The sequence below is a fragment of the Bidens hawaiensis genome, unplaced genomic scaffold (genome assembly GCF_021521415.1).
Source record: "Bidens hawaiensis isolate Kalapana, Puna unplaced genomic scaffold, B.hawaiensis_p1.1 tig00002338_1, whole genome shotgun sequence".
In the NCBI taxonomy this organism is placed as follows: Eukaryota; Viridiplantae; Streptophyta; class Magnoliopsida; order Asterales; family Asteraceae; genus Bidens; species Bidens hawaiensis.
The window spans coordinates 626,573-649,166 of record NW_027491126.1 but is presented as its reverse complement, the minus strand read 5'-3'; the positions used below and the strand labels follow the sequence as shown (position 1 = coordinate 649,166).

At 36.3% G+C, this 22,594-nt stretch overlaps 2 protein-coding genes and 1 pseudogene across 3 annotated transcripts; 2 read left to right on the top strand and 1 right to left on the bottom strand.

The window, feature by feature from the left end:
- Nucleotides 1–633: 633 nt before the first annotated feature.
- LOC143618048 (uncharacterized) lies at nucleotides 634–4,115 on the top strand. Its single transcript, XM_077090391.1, has 4 exons — nucleotides 634–1,024; nucleotides 2,864–2,967; nucleotides 3,737–3,866; nucleotides 3,948–4,115. The coding sequence occupies exons 1-4, from the start codon at nucleotides 911–913 to the stop codon at nucleotides 3,984–3,986; spliced, it is 387 nt and encodes a 128-aa protein (XP_076946506.1). The 5' UTR covers nucleotides 634–910; the 3' UTR covers nucleotides 3,987–4,115.
- A 1,316-nt stretch (nucleotides 4,116–5,431) lies between these two features.
- Nucleotides 5,432–8,885, top strand: LOC143618040 (RHOMBOID-like protein 1; annotated as a pseudogene).
- Nucleotides 8,886–19,007: 10,122 nt separating this feature from the next.
- On the bottom strand, nucleotides 19,008–21,936 carry LOC143618733 (putative serine/threonine-protein kinase PBL10). Of its 2 annotated transcripts, none has more exons than XM_077090829.1 (6): nucleotides 21,613–21,936; nucleotides 20,567–20,895; nucleotides 20,342–20,477; nucleotides 19,880–20,022; nucleotides 19,668–19,791; nucleotides 19,008–19,593 (listed from the first exon to the last, which is right to left on the bottom strand). In XM_077090829.1, the coding sequence occupies exons 1-6, from the start codon at nucleotides 21,662–21,664 to the stop codon at nucleotides 19,157–19,159; spliced, it is 1,221 nt and encodes a 406-aa protein (XP_076946944.1). In that variant the 5' UTR covers nucleotides 21,665–21,936; the 3' UTR covers nucleotides 19,008–19,156. The 2 variants fall into 2 exon arrangements, with proteins under 2 accessions (XP_076946944.1, XP_076946945.1); XM_077090830.1 differs by having other exon boundaries at nucleotides 19,391–19,562.
- Nucleotides 21,937–22,594: the final 658 nt, after the last annotated feature.

Here is a 22,594-nt window from a genome sequence, read left to right as displayed (position 1 = left end):
CCCACTATCTGCTAACATTGTGCTTCCTGTTAGCACAAACGCATGCACCTTCGAGTTCAAGTTACCCATCCTTCTTCGATTGGAGGCCACATTTAACCTAATACTAGTGTTGCTTAGTCATGTTATATAGACCGACTTTATAACCTTTTAGAGGTTATACAATTATATACATATAAGGATGTGTATAACAAAAAACCAAGTTTAAGTAAAAAAAATCTCCGACGACTACACAAGATCAGTTCTTCTTATCCGTTTATCTTTCTCAATTCCGCTTTATTTAAATAACTTCTATACATTATTTACAAATACTTATACGATCATCATAACTCTCCATTCAAAATTAATTTCTATATATTAAACACAAATATATTATAGTAATTAGTGTGGCGTGAGTGAGTTTAGCGTCCCAATCACCTTTCTTTAGCCCCAATTCACTCGGACCGGTGGCCTCGATCGGGGTGGTTCAGTTTCTTCCTTTAGTCCCGAAAATTCTTATTACATCATGTAATTCCTTTTTAGATCTTCGGGTTAAACGAGATGGCTATCCTCATCGAAATGATCTTCTTTAGGCCGAACCACCCAGGATGGTGTTCCCGGTAACGCTTTAACCGATCCGAGAGCACTCCGTCCACCCTTATTAAAACAATAAAATATTTCGTTGATTACGAGGAGTGATGTAGTTTTGAGTTTTCATAAATCACAACCCACCCACGTCCAAACACTAGCATGTTAGTTGTGATTTATGATCTATCACTATCACATCACAACACAACACAAACCCTAGATATTAATCAAAACCCCCAATTCATCACCTACACTTGCACTTGACTATTGCCAATCATTCATCTCTGATTTCAACAATCAACACTCTCAATTTCACTATCCGAACCCCAATTTGATCTCATCAAGTATGAAAGACAAGAAATCAGCTAAGTCAAATCTTCAGCATAAACAGCATCAGAACGATCACTTGTCTCCGTTCAAATTTGCCAAATTGCTTGATCCGGATGCTTCTTGGGACAAGGTTTATTATTATTAATGTTTTTTTTTATTATAAATTACCGTTTCCTGTTTGTTAATTGACCAGAATTTAATTGATTTGAGTAATATACGATTGAGATTTAACCAGTGATATAGAATTATTAACGTTTGATGCGAAAAGTTTCCGTCTTTATTAGATTCGGGTCGGTTCGAATGACTGAATAAGAACTGTTAAATAGGTAGGAACTGATATATACAAGTATATAACAACTATCATGATGTCGGGCTGTAAACGAGTCGAGCCAAGCCTGGTTGGGATCATTTGTAAAATGAGATCGGATCGGTTCGTTTACAAAGTTAGCTACCCACTGTTCGTTTACAAACTGAGCCGGCTTGGCTTAGCTTATTTATCTTAACGAGCTGAATTGTTGAGCTCGAGCTAGACTCGGCAAAAGCTTGAGCCAGCTAGTTTATTTCTAATTTATTTTTTTTTTAATTTTGTATTTTTACACATTTCAATATGTCAATCAATCAATCAATCATGCCCAGTAAAATCCCACCGACAGCAAAGCTATAAGTAGGGTCTGGGGAGGGTGGGATGTCGGCACACCGTACCTCTATCCAAAGGAATAAAGAGGTGGCTTCCAGAGAGACCCTCGGCTCTAGGTACATGTGTATGAAGCAAAATAAAGGAAATCAAAGTTTAACAGTTACATAAAAACTACTACTAATTATAATAATATTAATAATAAGATCACAGTTTAACAGCTATATAAAAGCTAATAATAATTATAAAAATAATAATAATATATGTAAGGGAAATACCATTATGGTATGTGACCTAAATAAGTTAAGTCTAAGCCCTAAGGTATTCAATTCTCTCTAAAAATCCTTAACTTTAATTCTACTTCTCCACGAATTCCTATCCTCAACCATGTCCTCGGAGAGGTTTAGGTCTATCAAATCCTGCCTAATCCTCTCATCCCAAGTCAATTTCGGTCGTCCTCTACCCTTCCTCCCCTCTATAGTAATGTTTTCTACGGATCTAACAGGATTCGTCGTCTGTCTTCTCTTTACATGTCCAAACCATCTCAATCTCCACTCTCTTATCTTGTCTGCTATGTTCGCCACCCCTAATCTCTCGCGAAACACAACGTTTCTTATTCGGTCTAGCCTTGTGTGCCCACACATCCAACGTAGCATTCTCATTTCTGCTACCTCCATCTTCCGCACTTGTGCCTTCTTGATGGCCCAACAATCTGTTCCATATAGCATTGCAGGTCTAACTGCCACACATTTCAATATGTAGAAAAGAAAAAAAAAATACTTTTAAGATACATTGTCATACAAAATTTTAAACTCCATAATTTTTAGTTTTCATACATTAAATATTTGGGCTTCATCTTAAACGAGCGAGCTTACCTAGGACTCTACCCATTTACATATAGTAAAATCTTTGTTTGTTAAATTTTGGGTTATGATTTATATATAGTAAAATCTTGGCTTTAATTTATATGAGCCAAATGGGCGAGCTTACCCTGCTCGAGCTCGGCTCGGCTCGGCTCCTTTACAAACCTCCCGTGATTTCAGATTGAGCAATTACCTTTTTTCCAATTATTGGTTAATCTAGCATTTATTATCGTCATATTATCCTTAAAAAGTGAACTAATATGAGGGAGTTTATTGCAATTGCCTAGTTGGTTTCTTCAATTATTTATTTGATTAGTTGCGTAGATATAATTTATTACATTTTGAATATTATGCTATGCTGAAGACTATGGTCTTATGATTCACTTGGCTTCATAGGTCAACTATGCCATCCTTCGTTAACATGACCGATACTTTGAGATGATAAGCATCTTGTTTGTTTGTTTGATTGCAGGACCAACTAGGAGATGTACTTCATTGGATTCGACAAATAGTGGCCCTTGTTTGCGGGTTACTCTGGGGTGCGGTTCCTTTATCTGGGGGTTTCTGGATTGTCGCGTAAGTTTACATCTTTTGCACCATCTCCGTATATTATTATTGCTATACTCTTAGAGCATTATCTAAAGTTTTAAACTCTTCATACCATTTATTAAGCCGTGTTTGGTTAAAAACAAAAGGAATCTCCAATCGACTCATATCAGGGCAGTAGATGAGATGAGTTGAGCTCAAGCTCGGCTCATTTAACTTAACAGAGCTCGAGCTTGAGCCTAACTAATTTAGAGCTCTATTTCTAAAGCTCGAGCTCAGCTCATTAGTTTCTCAAGCTCGAGATAGGCTTGTTTATTATTAATTAATTAATTTATATTTTTTATACCTATTTAAAATATGTACATATAATTTTGGTTTATATATATAACATAGTGTGTGCTGTTTTTTGTTTAATTATTGTTGTCATGTTTTTACATATAATAATTATTATTATATAAATATACATTTGATATATTAAATAAAAATTATATAAATAAAAGGCTCGTTTAGGCTTGCGAGTCCGCTTGATCTCGATATGTGAAGCTTGGGCTCGTTTATTAAATGACCGTCAATATAAGTTCGAGCTTAAGCTTGGTTCGAATCGAGTTTTAGTGATCCGATCTCGAGTAGCTCACGAGTAGCTCGGCTCGTTTACACCCCTAAAGCTGGTTCATACTTTTATATGATACCAATGGATAAAAAAGTATATTAGAATTGAAGTCGGGCATTTTTGGACAACTAAAAACTTCAAGATTTTTTTTTTTTGTTTTCTAGAAATAATATTGTGTAATGGTTACAGATTTTTGGTCATATCGTCTGGTATCATCTATGGATATTACGGGGTCATACTCAAAGTTGATGAAGAAGAATTTGGTGGTCATGGAGCTCTTCTTCAAGAGGGTCTTTTTGCTTCATTCACTCTCTTTCTGGTATGATATTCGTTGATCCCGTATTCCCGTTATTTCAAACATTTTGATTGTTTTCGCTAACTTTTATGTTCTTTTGTTCAGCTGGCTTGGACTCTAGTATACAGCTTGGCACATTTCTAATATTTCAAGACTGTCGTGCTTATTGGTAATTCTTCAATCTTTAGAATTTGGGGATTTGTTTACGCAAAGCAGAAACCGAATCTGAAGTTTTGATATCTGTCTTATTGGACTTTCAGATTTTGATTTTCATGGTTGTGCAATAGTAGGTGGATTAATGTGTTTTCCTTGTCACCATATTTTGATAATTATCAGCAGGAATTTGTTTCTATATATTATTGTCTTAAGCCTAGAAACACAGTCGGGTCGGGCTGTGTAATGGGTTAAAACAAAAGGTTTTACATTAACTAAAGGCAATCCTTGAATCGTAACTCATGAATGGGTACCATAAACGGGTAAGTAATGGATTTGAACCAACCAGTTTAGATGGTGATCAAAAAGATCCACTGCGTTTTTGCCTTTTTGGGTTCATGGTTTTGTTGAAAACCTATGACCGGAGTTTGGTTCAGGCATTTGATCAAACAATTTGTCTGTGTAGTCCATGTAGTCCATGTGCTGCTGAGGAAGTTTCTAACGGGAGATTGTTTGTGAATTTCATAGAAAATTTAGTTTTGGGTTTTTTCGGTTAGTAGCAGAATTCAAAAAATAGGCTGGGATGCTGGGTTACCTTATTTTTAACTATGATTTTTTACAACCTGTTGTTATTTCGCTATACAAGTTTTACAATAAAACAAACACAATCAAGTACATTGTCGTGTGCGACAGGTTGAAAACCGACCAAACCAAGCGAAACTAAATGTTGTAGGAAATTCAAAACCAATGACCAGATCTTTATAAAATGGGCTGATCCCCGGATAGTCGGGGTTTGAATATGGTTTTCATATGTTTAAACTCTATATGCTTCATTTTTTATTTTCATTCGGACTTCACTGAACTCGAATTTACCCTAGAATTAGGACCTAAATCTAAACCAAATTTACTTAATCGGTCCGGTTTTTGATTGATACGAGCTAGTTATCTAAGTTACTCGGTCCAATCTCTATTCTGAATTCTGCTCGATCCTAGTCTCTACCACCAACGGTTCAGTTGTAGCATTTACCAAATACCATATTTAGAACAAGTAAATTGTCTTGCAAAAGGCAAGACAAAAAAAATAAAAGAACATAAATATAAAAAAGAAAAAAATAACCGGGTTTTAGATTGACCAATACAACTTATTGATGAAAACGGGTCAATGTGAATTTGACCCGCTTATTAGTAACTCAAACACAGTCTCTTAAATAGTTTAAGTTTAAAGGTATTTCTTTTAAGAAAAGAGAGGACTATTTGAAAAATATTGGTTATACAAACATATTATAAGATTTTGACAATAGCTTTTAATTATACATGTTACAATAAAAAAAGTTGTTTTGTTTTTGCATATACACGAGTGGAATAAAAATGTTTGACTCGATTAGTTGAGTATATACCTAAAAATTTCACATTGTGTATAGATATTTGAATCGTATTCGGATTCACTAATTTAACTCAATAATCCAAAAAGTTTTCAACACACGTACAACCTCAATAATCCTAAAAGTTTTTAACACACGTACAACCTGACACGATTGACAGTAAGTTATATCGTGTGGTGTTAATAATAACATATCTTAAAGTTCCTCCACAGAACACTAACTAAAGAATCCAACCATTTAAATTTAGATACAATCAAATAACCACTTAAAATTTTCAAGAATCAAATTAGCAAAATCCATTTGACAAAAACAAATTTCACAACACACCCACCAGAGATTCCCCGCCACCCATTGATCACAATCACATGAAACATTTTCAACAAATGAACATTAAACCACCCGCACCCAAATCTTAGAAACCATCGACTAATTGGATGTCATGGTGCGGAAGGATTCACCGGAGATTGAAATCAATGTCCACACCACCCCCGCACCCGCATCATCTCAACCACCCGATCAAAACCCCCCCGAGGAATGGTTCCCGTGGCTAGTTCCTTCCATATTCCTCATCAACGTCGCCTTGTTCATACTCTCCATGTATATCAACAACTGCCCATCACATTCAAGGAATTGCATTGGCGTCCAAAGCCTCCATCGGTTCGCATTTGAAAACATCCACGAAAACCCCCTTCTTGGCCCTTCGACGTCCACGTATGTTCTCAATCGTTCAATCCGGTTATCTTAAATATCGATTCATGCATGAAATTAGCGGCAAAACCAAAGGGTCCAGAGGGTCCACTGAACCTTGGTGATCATAATTTGTTTGATTTATATATAAAATATAAGTATTCTTTTTTAATATCATGAATCGGACCATGTACGTAACCGAGGGACAACCAAAATTTGTTTGATATATATATATATATATATTATATAAGTTTTCTTTATTAAAAAAACATGAGTTAGACTCTATAACCGGGGTTTATAACTTATAAGATTTTGTTTGGTTTTTTATATATAATATCTAAGTTTTTCTTTAAAAAATATGTGGCTGGACCCATGTAACCAATAAGATAATAGTACCTCATAAATATATAACCCGAAGAAAATTTTCTGGTTCCGCCACTAGATGAACGTAAGATTTTGTTTTAGGCTACTAGAAATGGGAGCTTTGGATGCGAATAAGGTGATTCAAGGACAACGTTGGCGGATCTTCACTTGTATGTGGTTGCATGCTGGCGTGTTCCATATTTTCACGAATATGTTGAGTCTTCTTAGCGTTGGGATTCGCCTCGAGCAAGAGTTTGGATTCGGTAACAGAATATTTTTATATCTAAGTCTTTATACAATCGTCGTTTAATTTAGTTTTCGTTTGAATTGTTTTGGGGCAGCAAGAATCGGATTGCTTTATATAGTGTCCGGAATGGGTGGTAGTTTGTTGTCGTCATTGTTCGTCCGGAAAACAATATCAGTTGGTGCGTCTGGAGCCCTGTTCGGGTTGCTTGGTGCGATGCTTTCCGAATTACTTACCAATTGGGGTATTTACGCCAATAAGGTACGTGTTGGTTTGATCAAGTAGGGCTGGAAAAATAGAGCGGTCAACCCAGTCGTGTAACCATTTTAGAGACCTAAAACAACAAAATTCCGACGCTTTTTTTATTAAGAAAATGGTTCGTACTTTCGGCAATCATTTTCATGAGATGTAAAAAACATGGAAAAATAAAGTTGAGAATTGTAAGATTCGATCAAGCAACCACCAAGAGACGCAGTAGACTCTTACCACAATATTAGCATTGTGTTTTAGTTTTTAACTCTCAAAGTGAACCTAATATACATTAAATATGTATTTGCATATGGTGGTCTAAAGCCCTAACTTGTTTATAGTGGCTCTTGAGCCGGCCTGACTCAAGGTTGGTTGATTTGAACACTTTTTGTTAACGTTTTATAAAAATAACTTTTTCTAATTTTGACTATTTAAATTATGTTTTTACAATATTATTGAATGATTATATGCGTTAAATTTTTAACATGCATGACTTGACATGTTTTCATCTTAACTAAATATTCTTATATGACCTATTTGGACGACAAAACACAACTCATATCGATAATTTTCTTGATAAACTAATATGAACGCGACAAAAATTGCCACCTCTAGATTGGTTGTCGATTAACAAGCACAAGACATGATTCATTTTTGGATTTATCGCATATGTGCAGATTGCGGCATTGGTAATGCTCGTACTCATGATTTGCATGAACCTATTAGTCGGAATCTTGCCACACGTAGACAATTTTGCGCATATAGGAGGATTCATCACAGGGTTTTTCCTCGGGTTTATCCTTTTGGCTAGACCACAACTCGATTGGATTGTTCCTCCTGGTTACTATGGGCACCCTATGAAACCACAATTCAAGATCTACCAATATGTATTAATCATCCTCTCGGTTATAGCTCTATGTGTGATGTAAGTCTTGATTAAATCTTTTATTCTTTGCATTATGCACACGAGATACTGAGTTACGTTTGTGCATTTGCAGATTTATATCCGGCTTCATGCTCCTTTTCCGGAAAATAGACGGAAACGATTATTGTTCGTGGTGTCATTACCTAAGTTGCGTGCCTACACCTCTATGGAGCTGCGATCCGCAATGTAATGTAAGATTTTTCGACAATTTAGTCAGGGAAATTGCACGAAATAACGACCTATTTTGCCTTGACTTGGTTAATAATAACATACTTTACATTCATTGTATTACCATTTATAGTAATTTGCTAAAAATAATGAAAAAAATAAGTGCATGTTCATTTCAAGGATTTGTAAGGAATTCTAAGGAATGAGATTTTAAATCCCATGAATTGATATGTTCGTTTCATTAAATGAAATAATGGGAATGAAAACTAAATCCCATCAAATCCCACATTTCATGGGATTTTAAAATCCCACCTATTTGAAAGGATTGTTAAGGATTTTCTTATTAACAATAAAAAACCCTTTCAAAAAAAATTCAAAAAAATTAATAAAAAAATCATAACTCAAAAACGAAAAATGTAAAAAAACTAAAACGTTTCCGCCTTTGCCCTCGTTCTTAAAAAAAAAATAAATAAATAAACCAAGAATGAAGAAGATTTCAATTCCAATACATATTAACAAACCAAACACATGATAAGGATTCTCAAACATTCCATTCCAATTCCAATTCCAATTCCAATTCCAAATCCAAATCCTTTAAAAAAAGTCCGTGAAGCGGACGCGCTCTAAGTTGATACTCTAAAACAAAGTCTAAATATGTTGCTATATAAATGGTAATAAATGTAAAGTATGTTAGTGTTTAGATATATGTGATGCGACATTTGACCGATTGTTTATTTATTGTGGGTTTTTACAGTCGATAAAGACAGGTAATCAACTAAACTTGACATGCTTGAACAATGGAAAGTCGATGTTGTATATGTTACCCAAGGGTTGAGACGACACAAAAACTTTGTTCATTGCTTTGCATCTAAATACGTATCGATTGTAGTCTTAGAAGAAAAAAAATTTGTTTTAGTTTTTGTAGGTAAGTTATGCGCATAATAGAATTACATGTAAAATAATTAATGCAACTAAGATTTTAATTATTTCATGAACTTGTTATGTCTGTTTGAGCTACCTTAGGTTTAAGTTTGAGTGAGGTTTGGGCTTTTAAAATGAGGTGGGTTTTTTCTTGTGTGTGCGTATTGTGTTGGCTTTTAGTTGGGTTCATTTAGACAAGTTTCATATTCTAGCAGGCCCCCCACCCCTCGGACTGAACTCGATTTGTAATTTATACGGGTCAGCTTGGCTCAACCGCTCAACTAAAAAAATTATATGAGCTGGTTTTGAATGAGTTTCGAGACATGAGTTATCTGCAGAGTCCCATCCATATCAACTCAATCGTAGTTAATATGTTAAGAGATTGCAATCGTAACACGTCAACCATAGAACGAAAATGTATCTCATGATGTCATCGCGGCAAATTTTTGTTGTTGAATCATGTATTGTGTTGAAACATTCCTAGCCTATTCTCATCGGCAAATAAACAAGTCATTTTTAAGTGGTTTAGTTAAAATCACCAACATTTTCTTTACTTTATACCACACTTTATCAATAACAATATTTATGTTTCTCTTAAAAAATACATTTTAATTCAATATTTTCGATGATGTAATGTGAACTGTGTTGGATTTTATGGACGTTTCGGGTCAAGTCAACGTGACCGACCCGAACGTGACCCGGACAGAGTTACACCGGGGGTAACGAGATAAAGGCCTACTTAAAGGTTAATTAGGCCCGACACAATTAATTGGATGAACTGGTTTATGGACTAGACTTTGTTTGTTTATTGGGCTCAAGCCCAAGTTGGTTTACTTGTTAAACCCTAATACCTTCACTATAAATGGATAATGTTTATTCTAATTATGGTAACCCACTCCAAACAACAAACCCTGGCTGCCTCCCATCTTTCCGGCGCCGAAATCCGGCAGCCCCGATTTTCGGCGATCATTTCCGGCCACTGGAGGTTTACTCCGGTCGTCTTCTCCGGTCAATAAGTAGCATAACACCACCCTAGTTCCTATATCACTTCTGGTGCTGTTCTCCACGTTTTTCCGGGCGTCTATAGCTCCTCCCCGGTCAGTTCGTTTTTCCGGCTAACTTATCCGGAGACCTATAGCTGCCGCGAGCTGCTGCCGTCTATTACCTGAAGTCCGCCGGCCACCCAAGTTGTTGTAGCTGACCTGTTTCACCTACTGCGGCCGTCCATCTCACCTTCCGGAATCCGCCGCTCACTGCCGGATCTACGTTGGGTGTCGATTGTGTCATCTCTAGCTCTTCTCGTTTGCTCTCGGTGTCTTCCCGGTTCTTGTTAACCGAGGTATACTGACAATACCCATCTATGGTTGATTATTTATTAGTATACTCGTACTCGTATTGTTGTAATCGGATCCGGGTTTTGGGTTTCGGTTTATGGTTCGTTTAAATCGTTTATATTCCGCTGCGTTTTATAGTTCGTTTATACATATATATTAATATTGATTAATATCTATCGAAACGAAATAATTATTAACTAAAACGGGTCAAATAGTTTATCCGTTTTCGTTCCGAACCACCGTTGAAACCCAACAAACTGATATTCTTGTTTAAATCAATATCAAATATAGAATTATGTAATTTATTTTTTTAACGGTGAATTTCTTTTATCGTCTGTAAGACTTAAACCAAAAACCTCTCAAGCCTTTCCAATCCAAGATGTTTAAAGACTTTGCCTTTGTGAGTGCACCACCAACCCATTGGTGTAGAATTATGTAATGTAAAATGCTATTTTTTTTAACTCAATTTCAAATTTTACTTTTATCACATGATACATACTAAAGAGCTTGTATCATGATAAACTCATTTATAACTAGCAGAAAACAAAAGGTGGCCAAAATGCATAAATTGTACACACTTCTTTTAGCTATACATACAATTGAACTAAAATATATGAAATATTTTCATGGCAACAAAGTTTTCTCTAGGTGGGCCTTTACCATCTTCATTGTAGGTTTAAATGTACTCTACCTTCACATTGAAGGAAGAATGTGTTGTTGGGTTGTGTCCAATTGCACATGGAAATGTATTGAATAATAAAGACAAGGCCATCATTCTTGGACTATAAAAATTCCATATTTATAGGAGGGTTGCCGTCAACTAGTTTTTTCAAGTGTGTATTTAATTTAATACAAAGCACCCCTATGATATTTTAACACCTCACCTGCATGAAACTTTTACACATGTCTTTAAAAATTTTTGACACTGACCCAAGAGAAATTGGTTTAAGATTTAACTTTCAAAAATATAAAAATATTATAAAATAATAAACAAATCTTTTAAAAAAAATCATATTAGCCCAACTACCCAATAGCTCATCACTCCATTAGCCCAACCATTTTTACAATTAACCTAATAGCAAATAAACAATTCTTTTTTTATGAACGACCAACAAATTTTTTTATTAAAACTAGCAAGATGCTAGAACCGTCAAATACAACCACCAAACGAAGGCAAAGAGTGAAAATACAAACTAAGCCTCTCCACCAAAAGCAAAACCATACAACACTAACAACGAATTTATAACCGAAACCTACACCAATCCTCCCAAGTTAACCCTCTTTTTTTGGATCTAATCTTGATCCAAAAGTAACTTAGACATTTAATCTCTTCGAAAAGACTTTGAAAGTGAACCGAGGCCCCATTGTGGACTAGATCATTTCAAACACAAAGATTAACGTGAATTGAAATTTGAAGAATTGATTCCTTCAAAATCGACCTACCAAAGTGCAACCCCAAGCCCCAATATTTTGCCGGAAATCAGAATCATTGCTACCACATGTCAGAGTGAGCCGCCTATATAAATCAGTTGTTCATGTGAATAATTCTACTTTTAAATCACTTAAATGATTAAATTTAGGATAGAAATCTATAAGAAATTTAGTATTTAAATGAACTCAGTTCATGATTCATGGATGTACGCAGAGTCGTAGATAATAGGTCTAACATATATTTGTTAAGTTTTGGTACTTTGGTGAAGTCTTTTTGAAGAACAAAAATGTTCTTTGATGCCCCGTGCCCTTTGACTTCTCAAGAACATGTGTGTTGGGGTGTGAGTTCAGTTCGGTCGCCTATTCTATATGAAGAAAACAGATGTGTGTCAATATTTGATGAAATGCTTGAGAGAAATATCTGGGAGAACAAGAACTTTGTGAGAAGATCCTGGGTCTTGGTTCGATTCCTAGTGATAGAATTTCAAGGATGATCTTTACAATAATAAGTTACAAATATATATACAACAGATGAGACAATTCAGGAATGAAATAAGTATTGACTATAACAATATTGACTAAATCAATAATTTGAATTTTGAATATCTTCATTTATTGGTGTCAAGCGAAAACGGTAGCGGACCAACTCTAAGCATCTTGCGGAAGCCTTCAAAGAGTGGTCGTGGAAGACTCTTTGTAAAGATGTCGGCTACCTGAAGCGTAGTAGGTACAAACTTTGTGTTGAGGCGACCAGCGGAGACCAATTCACGAACAAAATGGTAGTCTATGTCTATGTGTTTTGCTCGTTTATGCGACACCGGGTTTTGATTTAAAAATAAGGCACTCTTGTTGTCACATAAAATTGTAGGACGATCTGGTGGGAGAGCCTGCAACTCGCGTAGGAGATGAGTGATCCAAATGATTTCAGCTGCTGTGTTAGCCATTGCTCTATACTCAGATTCACAACTTGATCTTGACACCGTCGGTTGCTTCTTGGCACTCCACGAGACAAATTTCCCCCTAAATAAACAGAATACCCATATGTTGAACGCCTAGTTTCTATACAACGAGTCCAATCCGCATCAGAGTAACCCACTAAAGTTGTTTTGGTGGGTTTGTCAAATGTTAAACCAAAAGATAATGTGCCTTTGACATATCTGAGAATGCGTTTTACAAGTTGGAAATGTGAGGTGGTTGGGTTTTGGAGATATTGACTGGCTTGGTTAACGGCATATGAGAGATCCGGTCGGGTAATGGTAAGATATTGAAGAGCTCCAACTAAAGATCGATATAGTGTAGGATCATGAAAGAGTGTTCCGGAGGAGGTGAATGTGTCGGTGGTGGTTAGAGGGGTTGCAACGGGTTTTGTATCTGAGAGGCCTGCTCGAGAAAGAATGTCATAAGCATATTTCGCTTGGCTTAAAAATAGACCAAAAGAGGTGTTGATTACTTCGAGACCAAGAAAGTAACTCAAGTAACCAAGGTCTTTTATTTTGAATTCGTTATGTAGACGATTTGTAAACATATTAATAACCTTGGGATCATTTCCGGTGATGATTATATCGTCTACGTAAACGAGTAAATAAAGCAAAACCGTATCGGTTTTATAGACAAATAGTGATGGGTCAGCTCGACTACATTTGAAACCAAGTGTGACGAGAAAGGAACTGAGTCGTTGGAACCAAGCACGGGGTGCTTGCTTAAGACCATATAATGCTCGTTTAAGTTTGCATACATGATTTGGGAATTGAGGGTTTACAAACCCGGGAGGTTGTTCCATGTAAACGGTTTCGGTAAGGTGACCGTTCAAGAATGCATTATTTACGTCCAATTGCCGAAGTTGCCATTTGTATATAGTAGCTAGGCTAAGAACAACCCGAATGGTTGAAGCTTTCACCACGGGACTAAATGTATGAGAAAAATAAAGTCCAGGAACTTGAGTGAAACCTTGAGCGACTAAACGAGCTTTGTATCGATCAAGAGTACCGTCTGATTTATATTTGATTCGATGTATCCATTTGGAGCCCACCACATTTGACTTTACAGGTCGTTTGACAAGATCCCATGTATGATTGCTTCGAAGAGCTGTTAATTCATCATTCATGGCTATGACCCATTTTGGATTTTTTAAAGCAGTTTTAATGCCTGCCTTTGACCTTGTAGTCATGGAGTGAAGGGAAGACACCGGTGGGGGTTGAACAGAAGACAGAGAATGAGTCGGAGAAGTGGGTGCCAATGGATGAGATTGGGGAGAAAAGGATGTGACTGGAGTAACAGTATGCGAAGTGGGATGGGTTTGGGCAGAATGATGTTGGGCTGGGGTAGATTGGGTTTGGGCTTGAACTAATTGGGGAGTGGGAGTTGTATTTTGTTCATGTGGGTTGAAGATAGATTGGGCATGGATGTGGTGGAGTGATGGATATGGAACTAGATGATTGAGATGAGGTAGAGTTCAGTGGACTGGTGGGTTTTCAATGGTAGGGGATGGAAGACTGCATTCAAAATTTGAAAGCAAAAGTTTTGTTTCATCAACTTTGGAGTTATTCCCTGCAAATGGAAATGTGTCTTCATCAAATTTTGCATGACGGGTTATATAGACACGTGACGTGGTAGGGTCTAGACAACGATAGCCCTTGTATTTAGGACTATAGCCAATAAAAATGCACGGGGCACTACGCGGTAAAAGTTTGTGCTTGGTGTAGTCCCTAAGATACGGAAATACCCAACAACCAAATATTTTGAAATTTGAATATGACGGAATTTGATGAAAAAGCATTTCAAATGGGGTTTTGTTGTTGAGAAGAGGTGTCGGTAAACGATTTATAATATATGTGGCCGACGCGAAAGCATCAATCCATAAGTTAGCCGGAGCATGTGCATTGAACATCATGGCGAGACCGGTTTCAGTTATATGACGGTGTTTACGTTCGGCACGCCCATTTTGTTGGAGTGTATATGGACATGATAGCCGATGTTCAATGCCGTGTTGTTGAAAAATATTTTGAACACGGTTGTTTGTAAATTCCGTTCCACCATCGCTTTGAAATACTTGGACGGTGCATGAAAATTGATTTTGAACAAACTTCAAAAAGATGGTAAGTATGTTGTAAAAATCAGACTCTGCTTTTAGTGGATAAAACCAAGTAAATCGTGAGTAATCGTCAACGAAAACAACATAGTATAAATAACCATCCGTAGATAATATGGGTGCGGGACCCCAAAGATCACAATGGATTAAATCCAACACATGTAACGCGCGTTTAGATAACTGACATGATGTACATAATCCAGGTTTAGGTAATAGAGATGTAACAAAAACATGTCCAAGTTTATTCAAAGTAGAAACAATATCAAAAGAGACATGTCCTAAGCGACTATGCCATTTATCAAACGATGCACGAAGATGAGATGTGGTAAGAGCCGCAACAAGAGACTTGTGACTTTGAGAGAGAACGTAGAATCCATTTTCACAAGTGCCTCTAGCGAGGACCGCCGCCGTTTTTCGGTCATGAATATGAAAGAAAGTGTTAGAAAACAAAACATCAACAGAATCATTTGTTAATCTACTTATGGAAAGTAGATTTTTTGTGAGATTTGGAACAACAAGGACATCTTGTAACGGTAAATGATTATTAATTTTAGTCTTCCCGATTTGGGTTACGGGTAAAGACTGACCGTTACCGAACGTGACCAAAGTGTTACCCGGGTCGGCAAACGAATCTTCAAGGCCCGCTGGGGTGCGGAGCATATGGGTGGTGGCGCCCGAGTCAGCAGTCCAGTCTAGAGTATTTTGTGCGATGTTGCACTGAGCTTGGAAGGCTTGTGCAAGATGTGCGTCGAGAGGAGTGGCCCGTTGAGCATGGGCTGCTAAGGTTGGGCAAGCAGTTGCGGAATGGCCTTCTTTCTCTCAGAGTTGACAAGTTGTTGGACGTCTTGGGGCAGTGGAATGACCACGGTTGAAAGAAGAGCCGCGGAATCAACCCCGGTGTCCGTAGGGACGGTACTGTTTGGGGTTGGGATTTTGTCCCCGATTTCCATAATCGCGGTGAGAATGAGCTGAGAAAGCAGCCTGTGGAGTTTGGGTACCGTTTAGGGTTTGGAGAAAGATTTCATGATTTTCCGCTTGGGCAATCAGATCACGAAACGCTGGAGGCGGACGAACGGTTCGTTGAGAGGTGGAGAAATTTTCAAAGGTGGAACCAAGTCCACAAAGAAAGTAATGACGTTTGTCATCATCGGTGACCGGATAACCAATGGCAGCGAGCTGGTCACAAATTGAGCGGAATTTTCGGCCATAGTCGGAGACACTTGAAGTACCCTTTTGCAATTGGCGGGGAGAGTCTAGAAGAGTGTGCATTCGTTCGAGAGAGTTATGACTAAAAGCTGTTTCGAGAGCTTGCCATACTTGACGCGCGGTTGTGTGTCCGATCGTTTCGGCCATTGCTTCTTCTGTTAAAGAAGACTGAATGATTAAACGGACCCTTTGATCAGCTTCATGCCATGTCGGTAGAGCCGGATTTGGGGATTGTTTTCCATCAATAGTGATGGTGGGTGGAGGAGCAACTGCAGATCCATCAACATGTTTTAGTAGGTTGAGGTAGGAGAGAAGTGGATGAATCTGGTTCATCCAGAATAAATAATTTGAGGATGAAAGTTTTATAGTGATGAAGTGGGAGAAGGTATGGAGTGGGGTAATTGATGATTCACTGGCCATGGAAAAATTATGATGATATGAAAAAAAATGAAGGGAAAAGAGGCTAGGATCAGACTTAGCTCGATACCATGATAGAATTTCAAGGATGATCTTTACAATAATAGGTTACAAATCAAATATATATACAACAGATGATGAGACAATTCAGGAGTGATTAACTCCAAAAGAAAAGGAATGAAATAACTATTGACTAAATCAATAATTTTAATTTTGAATATCTTCATTTATTGGTGTCTGTTACCTAGAACTCTATGTCACCAGTCACTTAGAAGGGAAACTCAAATGAACCACTTGATTTTAGTGATAATACTTATATTTTGAAATCATGCATCTAGTGGACGATATAATTTCAGGTGGCTTTAAAGTTCTTGATACTAATTCGTTATTTAACTTTATGCATCACTATTCACAACTAAAGATAAGATATATTTTGGTTTATCAGTGTGCGTTTGGGGAATTATTGAGCCATGGCTTCATTGTGGATCTTAAAAGACCTTTAGAACTCTTGCAACGTAGGCGAGTTATCCGTTTTAAACATTCTATTTGAACGGTTGGTTTACTTCATCTGCTTTATATTAATGTCCCTCGTTGTTACATATGAAAATGTCAAAATTAAGCTTGACATTAGACATCAAAACACATTTCAATTAATGTTGTAACCAACAAGCCATGCAATTATTAAGATGTCATGTCGGTAGATTAAAAAATGAAATGGGACATTAGCCGGTGTGATTTAGAATAAAGTTTCAAAAAGAGAACCCAGAAAGTCATTAACCAAAAGTCATAGTTGCATAGTAAGTGCCGGTAGCGAGTGGGGCAAGGCAGCATTCAAAGTTAGCCCATTATTCACAACCAACCCGCACCCACAAATCCCTTTTGTATACATTTTTTGTCCATATCCCATTTATATATAACTAACTGGCTTAGAACCCGACAACCCGTGTGCTATATATCGTGAAAAATATCAATCCATAAAATTCTTAAACTCTTATGTGCATTTTAGATGAAAAAAATGTTATACATATTATAACGATTTTGAGAAGTAAAAAAAGCATGTTGATTTTAAACTTTTGTAAAATAATGAATGTGCAATTGTTTTGGGGATACAACCAATTAAGGACAAAATTACCCCTCAAGTAAGGGATACATTGATTGATTTAATAACTAAAGTTAACGAGGTTAGTTGGATCAGAGTTAATCGCAAGTGAAAACAAAACTATTGGACGAAAACCGCAAATACTAATGAACTAAAACCAAAAATTTGGTCAAACAACAAGGACGAAAACCACAAGTGTCTCAAAGAATCGGGATATAATATGCTAAAGTTTCCCGGTGTAAGAGCATTCTCAGTCTGTACCCTATAATTATGTGAGTAAGTTTTGTAAAATATATTGTATGGTTGTGACTTGTGGGTAGAAGAGAGTATAAAAAGTTATATGAGAAAGTTAAATTTACGATTTCATTATTCACGCCGTTATAATTTTTTTTAATATTTTTTGAAAGTATATATGAGTGAAAGAGAAAGACTAGATAATGATAAATGTATAAAAAATATTATTTAATTGAACATGATAAAAAAATATAGTGATTTTTAGTGTGATTGTATGGATATGAAATGAGTTCATAATGCTCTAAAGTCGGTCTCTGGAGAAAGATATGCGTATATAAAATTATTTATCTATGGAAAATATAAATTAAATAAAAAAAACAACGATAAATATAACTAAAAATAATCTATCTATCTATATAAATGTCTACTTAAAAATTTTATGTGTCAATCAAAGTTCTCACTCTCTCTCAAGCCAACAGCTTGTTTGATTTGTAATTTGATTCTTCTCATGTGTTTAACTCAAATTCGCAGGTATGGGTCTCATAAAACCCGAATAGTCCTTAAATGAGTTATAACATTTCATTTATTTGTGAAACCCTTTATTAATCAAATAATATTTTTTGCGGGTCACGGGTCTCATCAAACTCGTATAGCCTTTAAACAGGTTATAACATCTCATTTATTTGTGAAATAATCCATTAACCATCAAACAATAATTTCTGTTGGTCATGAGTCTCACCAAACCTGGATAACCCTTAAACGATTTATAACATCTCATTTATTTCTGAAACCCTTTCATCATCAAACTTAACTTTAATTTATCTCCTCTAGTCTAATCTCTTTATCACTAGTTAACTTCCAATTACCACCCATCATCGACAACCTCTCCTCTCATGCATCAACTACCATCGCCACCTACATCAACGGCCCCTTTTTATAAGAAAAATATTTATGTTTATGTTTGTTCGTTTAAAAAAATCAACATGTTCATGTTTATTTATGTTCGTTCGTTTAAAATCTACACATCTCAATAGAAACAGTCCGAACGTTAAAAAATATATTGAGCGTAGACTCTATAACACGGAAAAATTAGTGTATTATAATAGGTAAATAATTAATTGAATGATTTTGTATGTCATGTAATATTAAAAAAAAAAAGTTAAGTGCTAAATATATAATGATTTATACATATTTTTCTCAACTATTTTTACTCGTATAATTAAAAACCCAATTTAGAAAACAATAGAAAATTAAAATTTCCCAAACAAAATAAACCGCAAAACAAGATAAAAGAAATATGTTTTCGTCTCAAATAACGTTAATCCAAAACAACTATACATTTACTCGACCAAAACCACTACCAATCTAGACATATAACAACACTATTATTCTTTCATGTGATTCTTCAACTCACTAACTATATATAGCCGAAGCCGAAGGACGCGGATAGGCAGTCGACCGACCATTGCGAGTGGTCTTCTGGGAAATCGCACGCCTTGTTTGTGCCTCGTTATTGGAATGTCTCCGCGTACGTGTAATCCCCTTAGGATCCTGAAGTAATTCAAGTTCTTTGACCACATCCACCATGCTCGGCCTAAACCGGGGATCCATTGAAACACACTTTAGGGTCAGGTTAGCGGTGGCATGGGCCCCGTCTATGGTGTATTGGCCTTCAACACGGTTGTCAAGAACTCGAAAAAGCTTTCGTTTGTGGGGAAGGTACGGTTTAGCCCATTCGACTAAACTTTGTTCACCCTTGGGTCGATTTTTGTCTACCGCTCTCCGGCCCGTCAACATTTCAAGAAGGACCAAACCAAAACTATATACGTCACATTTTACAGTCAATTGACCTACATTGTCCGAATATAGCGTGTAAAATTAAATAACCTATGGTGAACAAAAATAACAAACCATGTTAGCATACCAGTGGCTAAATATTCAGGGGCGGCATAACCATAGGTCCCCATCACCCGAGTCGACACATGGCTTTTATCGCCTGTGGGTCCATCTTTGGCTAACCCGAAGTCAAATAGCTTTGCATTATAATCCTGCATAGTAAAAACAATCAATCATCATCTAGAAAAAAAAAAGTGAACGAAACGTTTAATAATCTAGCTTCAAAGGAGTATTATATACCGAATCAAGTAACACATTAGACGTCTTGAAATCCCGATAGATTACTTTGGTTTCAGCACTATGAAGAAAGGCAAGTCCTTTAGCAGCTCCAAGAGCAACCTTTAACCGAAGACTCCAAGAGAGAGGTTGAAAATATGATCCTCCTGTTGAGAAAACTTATCAATAAGATAAAAAAAATTGAATAATAAAATCGGTTAGATTAACAATCTCGACGTATTATATTTAATACTTACATATATTATAATTGTTAGATTCATGTAAAAGAATATATAACTTTTTTCTATTTTTAATAAAATTATAAATGGTTTTTGTTAGTATCTCTGCCGGTTCAGTTTACCCGTCAGGTTCCAAAGCTTAAACGAATGTTTAAAATGTATATTGAACCGCATTACTACTAAAGCAACTGAACCGGTCGATTACTTGATTTAGCTTAAACGGTTTGGTTAGACAACATGAACTCACTCCTGAACAAGTGATTCTCCAAGCTCCCACGAGGCATGAACTCGTAAACCAAAAGCCGATGCTCGTCCTCCAAACAATACCCAATCAACCTCACAAGATTCGGGTGGGAAAACTGCCCCAAATAGTTCACTTCCGCCTACAACAACCCGCCAACCCGACACAACATTACACATTAAAAGTTTAAAATCCCAACACAAACACAATAATTAATAATTAAATCCTCACCAGCCATTCCCTATGACCTTGAAACCCGTCCGGATTGAGTCTTTTAACCGCAACAACGACCCCGGTCCCAGGCTTTGAAGCCGCGAATGATTGTTCATCTATCCACCCTTTGAAAAACGACCCGAACCCGCCTTCACCCAACACGCTATCAGGTCGGAAATTTCTAGTGGCCGTTCGAAGATCTGAATAATTGAAACTCTTCAAACCCGAAGATTGCAAGATTTCACCTTCGCTCCGGGGAGTTGGTGGGACCCACGAGCTCTTGCTGCCACTTGAATTGCCATTATCGGTTCCATTTGAACTTACATTTCTTGAACTCGAACTCACCCCTAAATAATTGAAAAAATAAATAAATAAATATTAAATATGATACGAAAAATTTAACAATAATATATACGAAAAATAACCGATATAACTAAACCGTAACAAATAAACATAAAATTCAGTTTCGGTTGGGTTTAAAACCGAATCACACCGAACCGTTAAGTAGGCTTAAAAATCTAACCATAACCGAATTAACAAAAAATGTCAGTTTCAGCAGGGCTTAAAGTCAAACCGAACCGTAACCATAACCAAATTAACCTTTTTTTTTTTACTTGGACCTAATACCGTAACCAAATTAACCGAATTTTCAGTTTTGGTTGGAGCTTAAAAACCAAACCGAATTAGCCAAAACTTTCAGTTTTGATGGGGGCTTAAAACCGAACAATAACCGAATTAACCAAAAATTTCAGTTTCCGTTGGGCTTAAAATCAAACCTAACCATAACCATAACCGAATTAACCAAAATTTCAGTTGGACTCAAAACCGACCCAAACGACAACCGTATTAACCAAAAAATTCAGTTCCGGTTGGGCCTTACAAGTTACAACCAAGCCAAACCGAACCGAAATAACTGAAAATTCAGTTTGTTCAGGCTTTAAATAAGTGTCTTTTGACCAATTCTTTCATGGGTATATAAATAAGATTCTAAGAAAAAAACAAAACTTAGATGATCAAAACAGTAGAAAACTAAAGACATAATAATCAAAGGGAATTTATTATACCTGTGTGACAGGGGCTTTCAGCTTTGATTCTAGCACTTAAACAGACACCCATTGAAACTGAAATGATTCTTTCTTAGAAGAATGTCGCTAACAGTAGTTGTTTAATAATATTCCAAAAGCAGATCTGGGTCCGACAAACGAGGACAGCTTTGTTCGTTCATCCCATGAAAGAAAAGTGGGCACTGAAATCAAAATTCATCATTGTTTCCAACGTAACAATTTGAGGAAAATAATGTTTTTTTGTTAAAAGGTTTGTTGCAAACGAGATGAAATCACGAAAACCCACAACGAGGTTCAATGGCAAAAGAAAAGATAAAATCTGTACCTTGGAGACAGAAGGATGTGGTGGTGATTGGTGGAGGTTAAGAATATATGAAGGTTATATTAATGGTGGGTTTGCAGTTATATAGATGGTGGGGATAAGGATTACAGCCGGTGGCTAACTCATTCACATTAGTTCGAGCTTACTTATTATTATTCACCTACCATTTTTGTTTTTAAGGAACATTATTAAATGAATTGGTAAAAGATTTATTGTAGTCATAGTTTAAAAAGCAGAGATTTGTTATAAAAAAAATAGATTGCAAATCCAACAAATATAAGATATACATATGGTATTGGATAATTTCGGAAGTTTTTTTACATCAAGAAGTAAATGTATAACTCCATTAATCCCTAATTTCACCTCATTTCTTATGTGTAGGTGCGTTGTGTAGGTGCATATGTATGTGTGTAGGTACGTATGTTTGTATGTGTGTAGGTACATAGGTTTGAATGTGGCTCGGTATATTTATATGTTTGTAGGTTGGTTTGAATGTGTAATTAAGACATAAATACAACCAACCTACATATATGTATGTAACATCATATGAAAGGAAGTGAAATTATGGATTAATGGAGTTATACATTTATTTCTCGCACTTTTCGCTGTAATATCACTTCTCGCAAGATTCACCCCTTATATATATATATATATGATTGA

Bases quoted from the DNA above. Each gene is read 5' to 3' on its own strand.
- LOC143618048 (XM_077090391.1), top strand. From the start codon at position 911: ATGAAAGACAAGAAATCAGCTAAGTCAAATCTTCAGCATAAACAGCAT. The intron at 1,025-2,863 runs GTTTATTATTAT...GTTTGATTGCAG, and splicing joins CGGATGCTTCTTGGGACAAG to GACCAACTAGGAGATGTACT. The intron at 2,968-3,736 runs GTAAGTTTACAT...TAATGGTTACAG, and splicing joins GGGGGTTTCTGGATTGTCGC to ATTTTTGGTCATATCGTCTG.
- LOC143618733 (XM_077090829.1), bottom strand. From the start codon at position 21,664: ATGGGTGTCTGTTTAAGTGCTAGAATCAAAGCTGAAAGCCCCTGTCAC. The intron at 20,896-21,612 runs GTATAATAAATT...TCAATTATTTAG, and splicing joins TGAAAGCCCCTGTCACACAG to GGGTGAGTTCGAGTTCAAGA. The intron at 20,478-20,566 runs GTGAGGATTTAA...GGGTTGTTGTAG, and splicing joins AAGGTCATAGGGAATGGCTG to GCGGAAGTGAACTATTTGGG.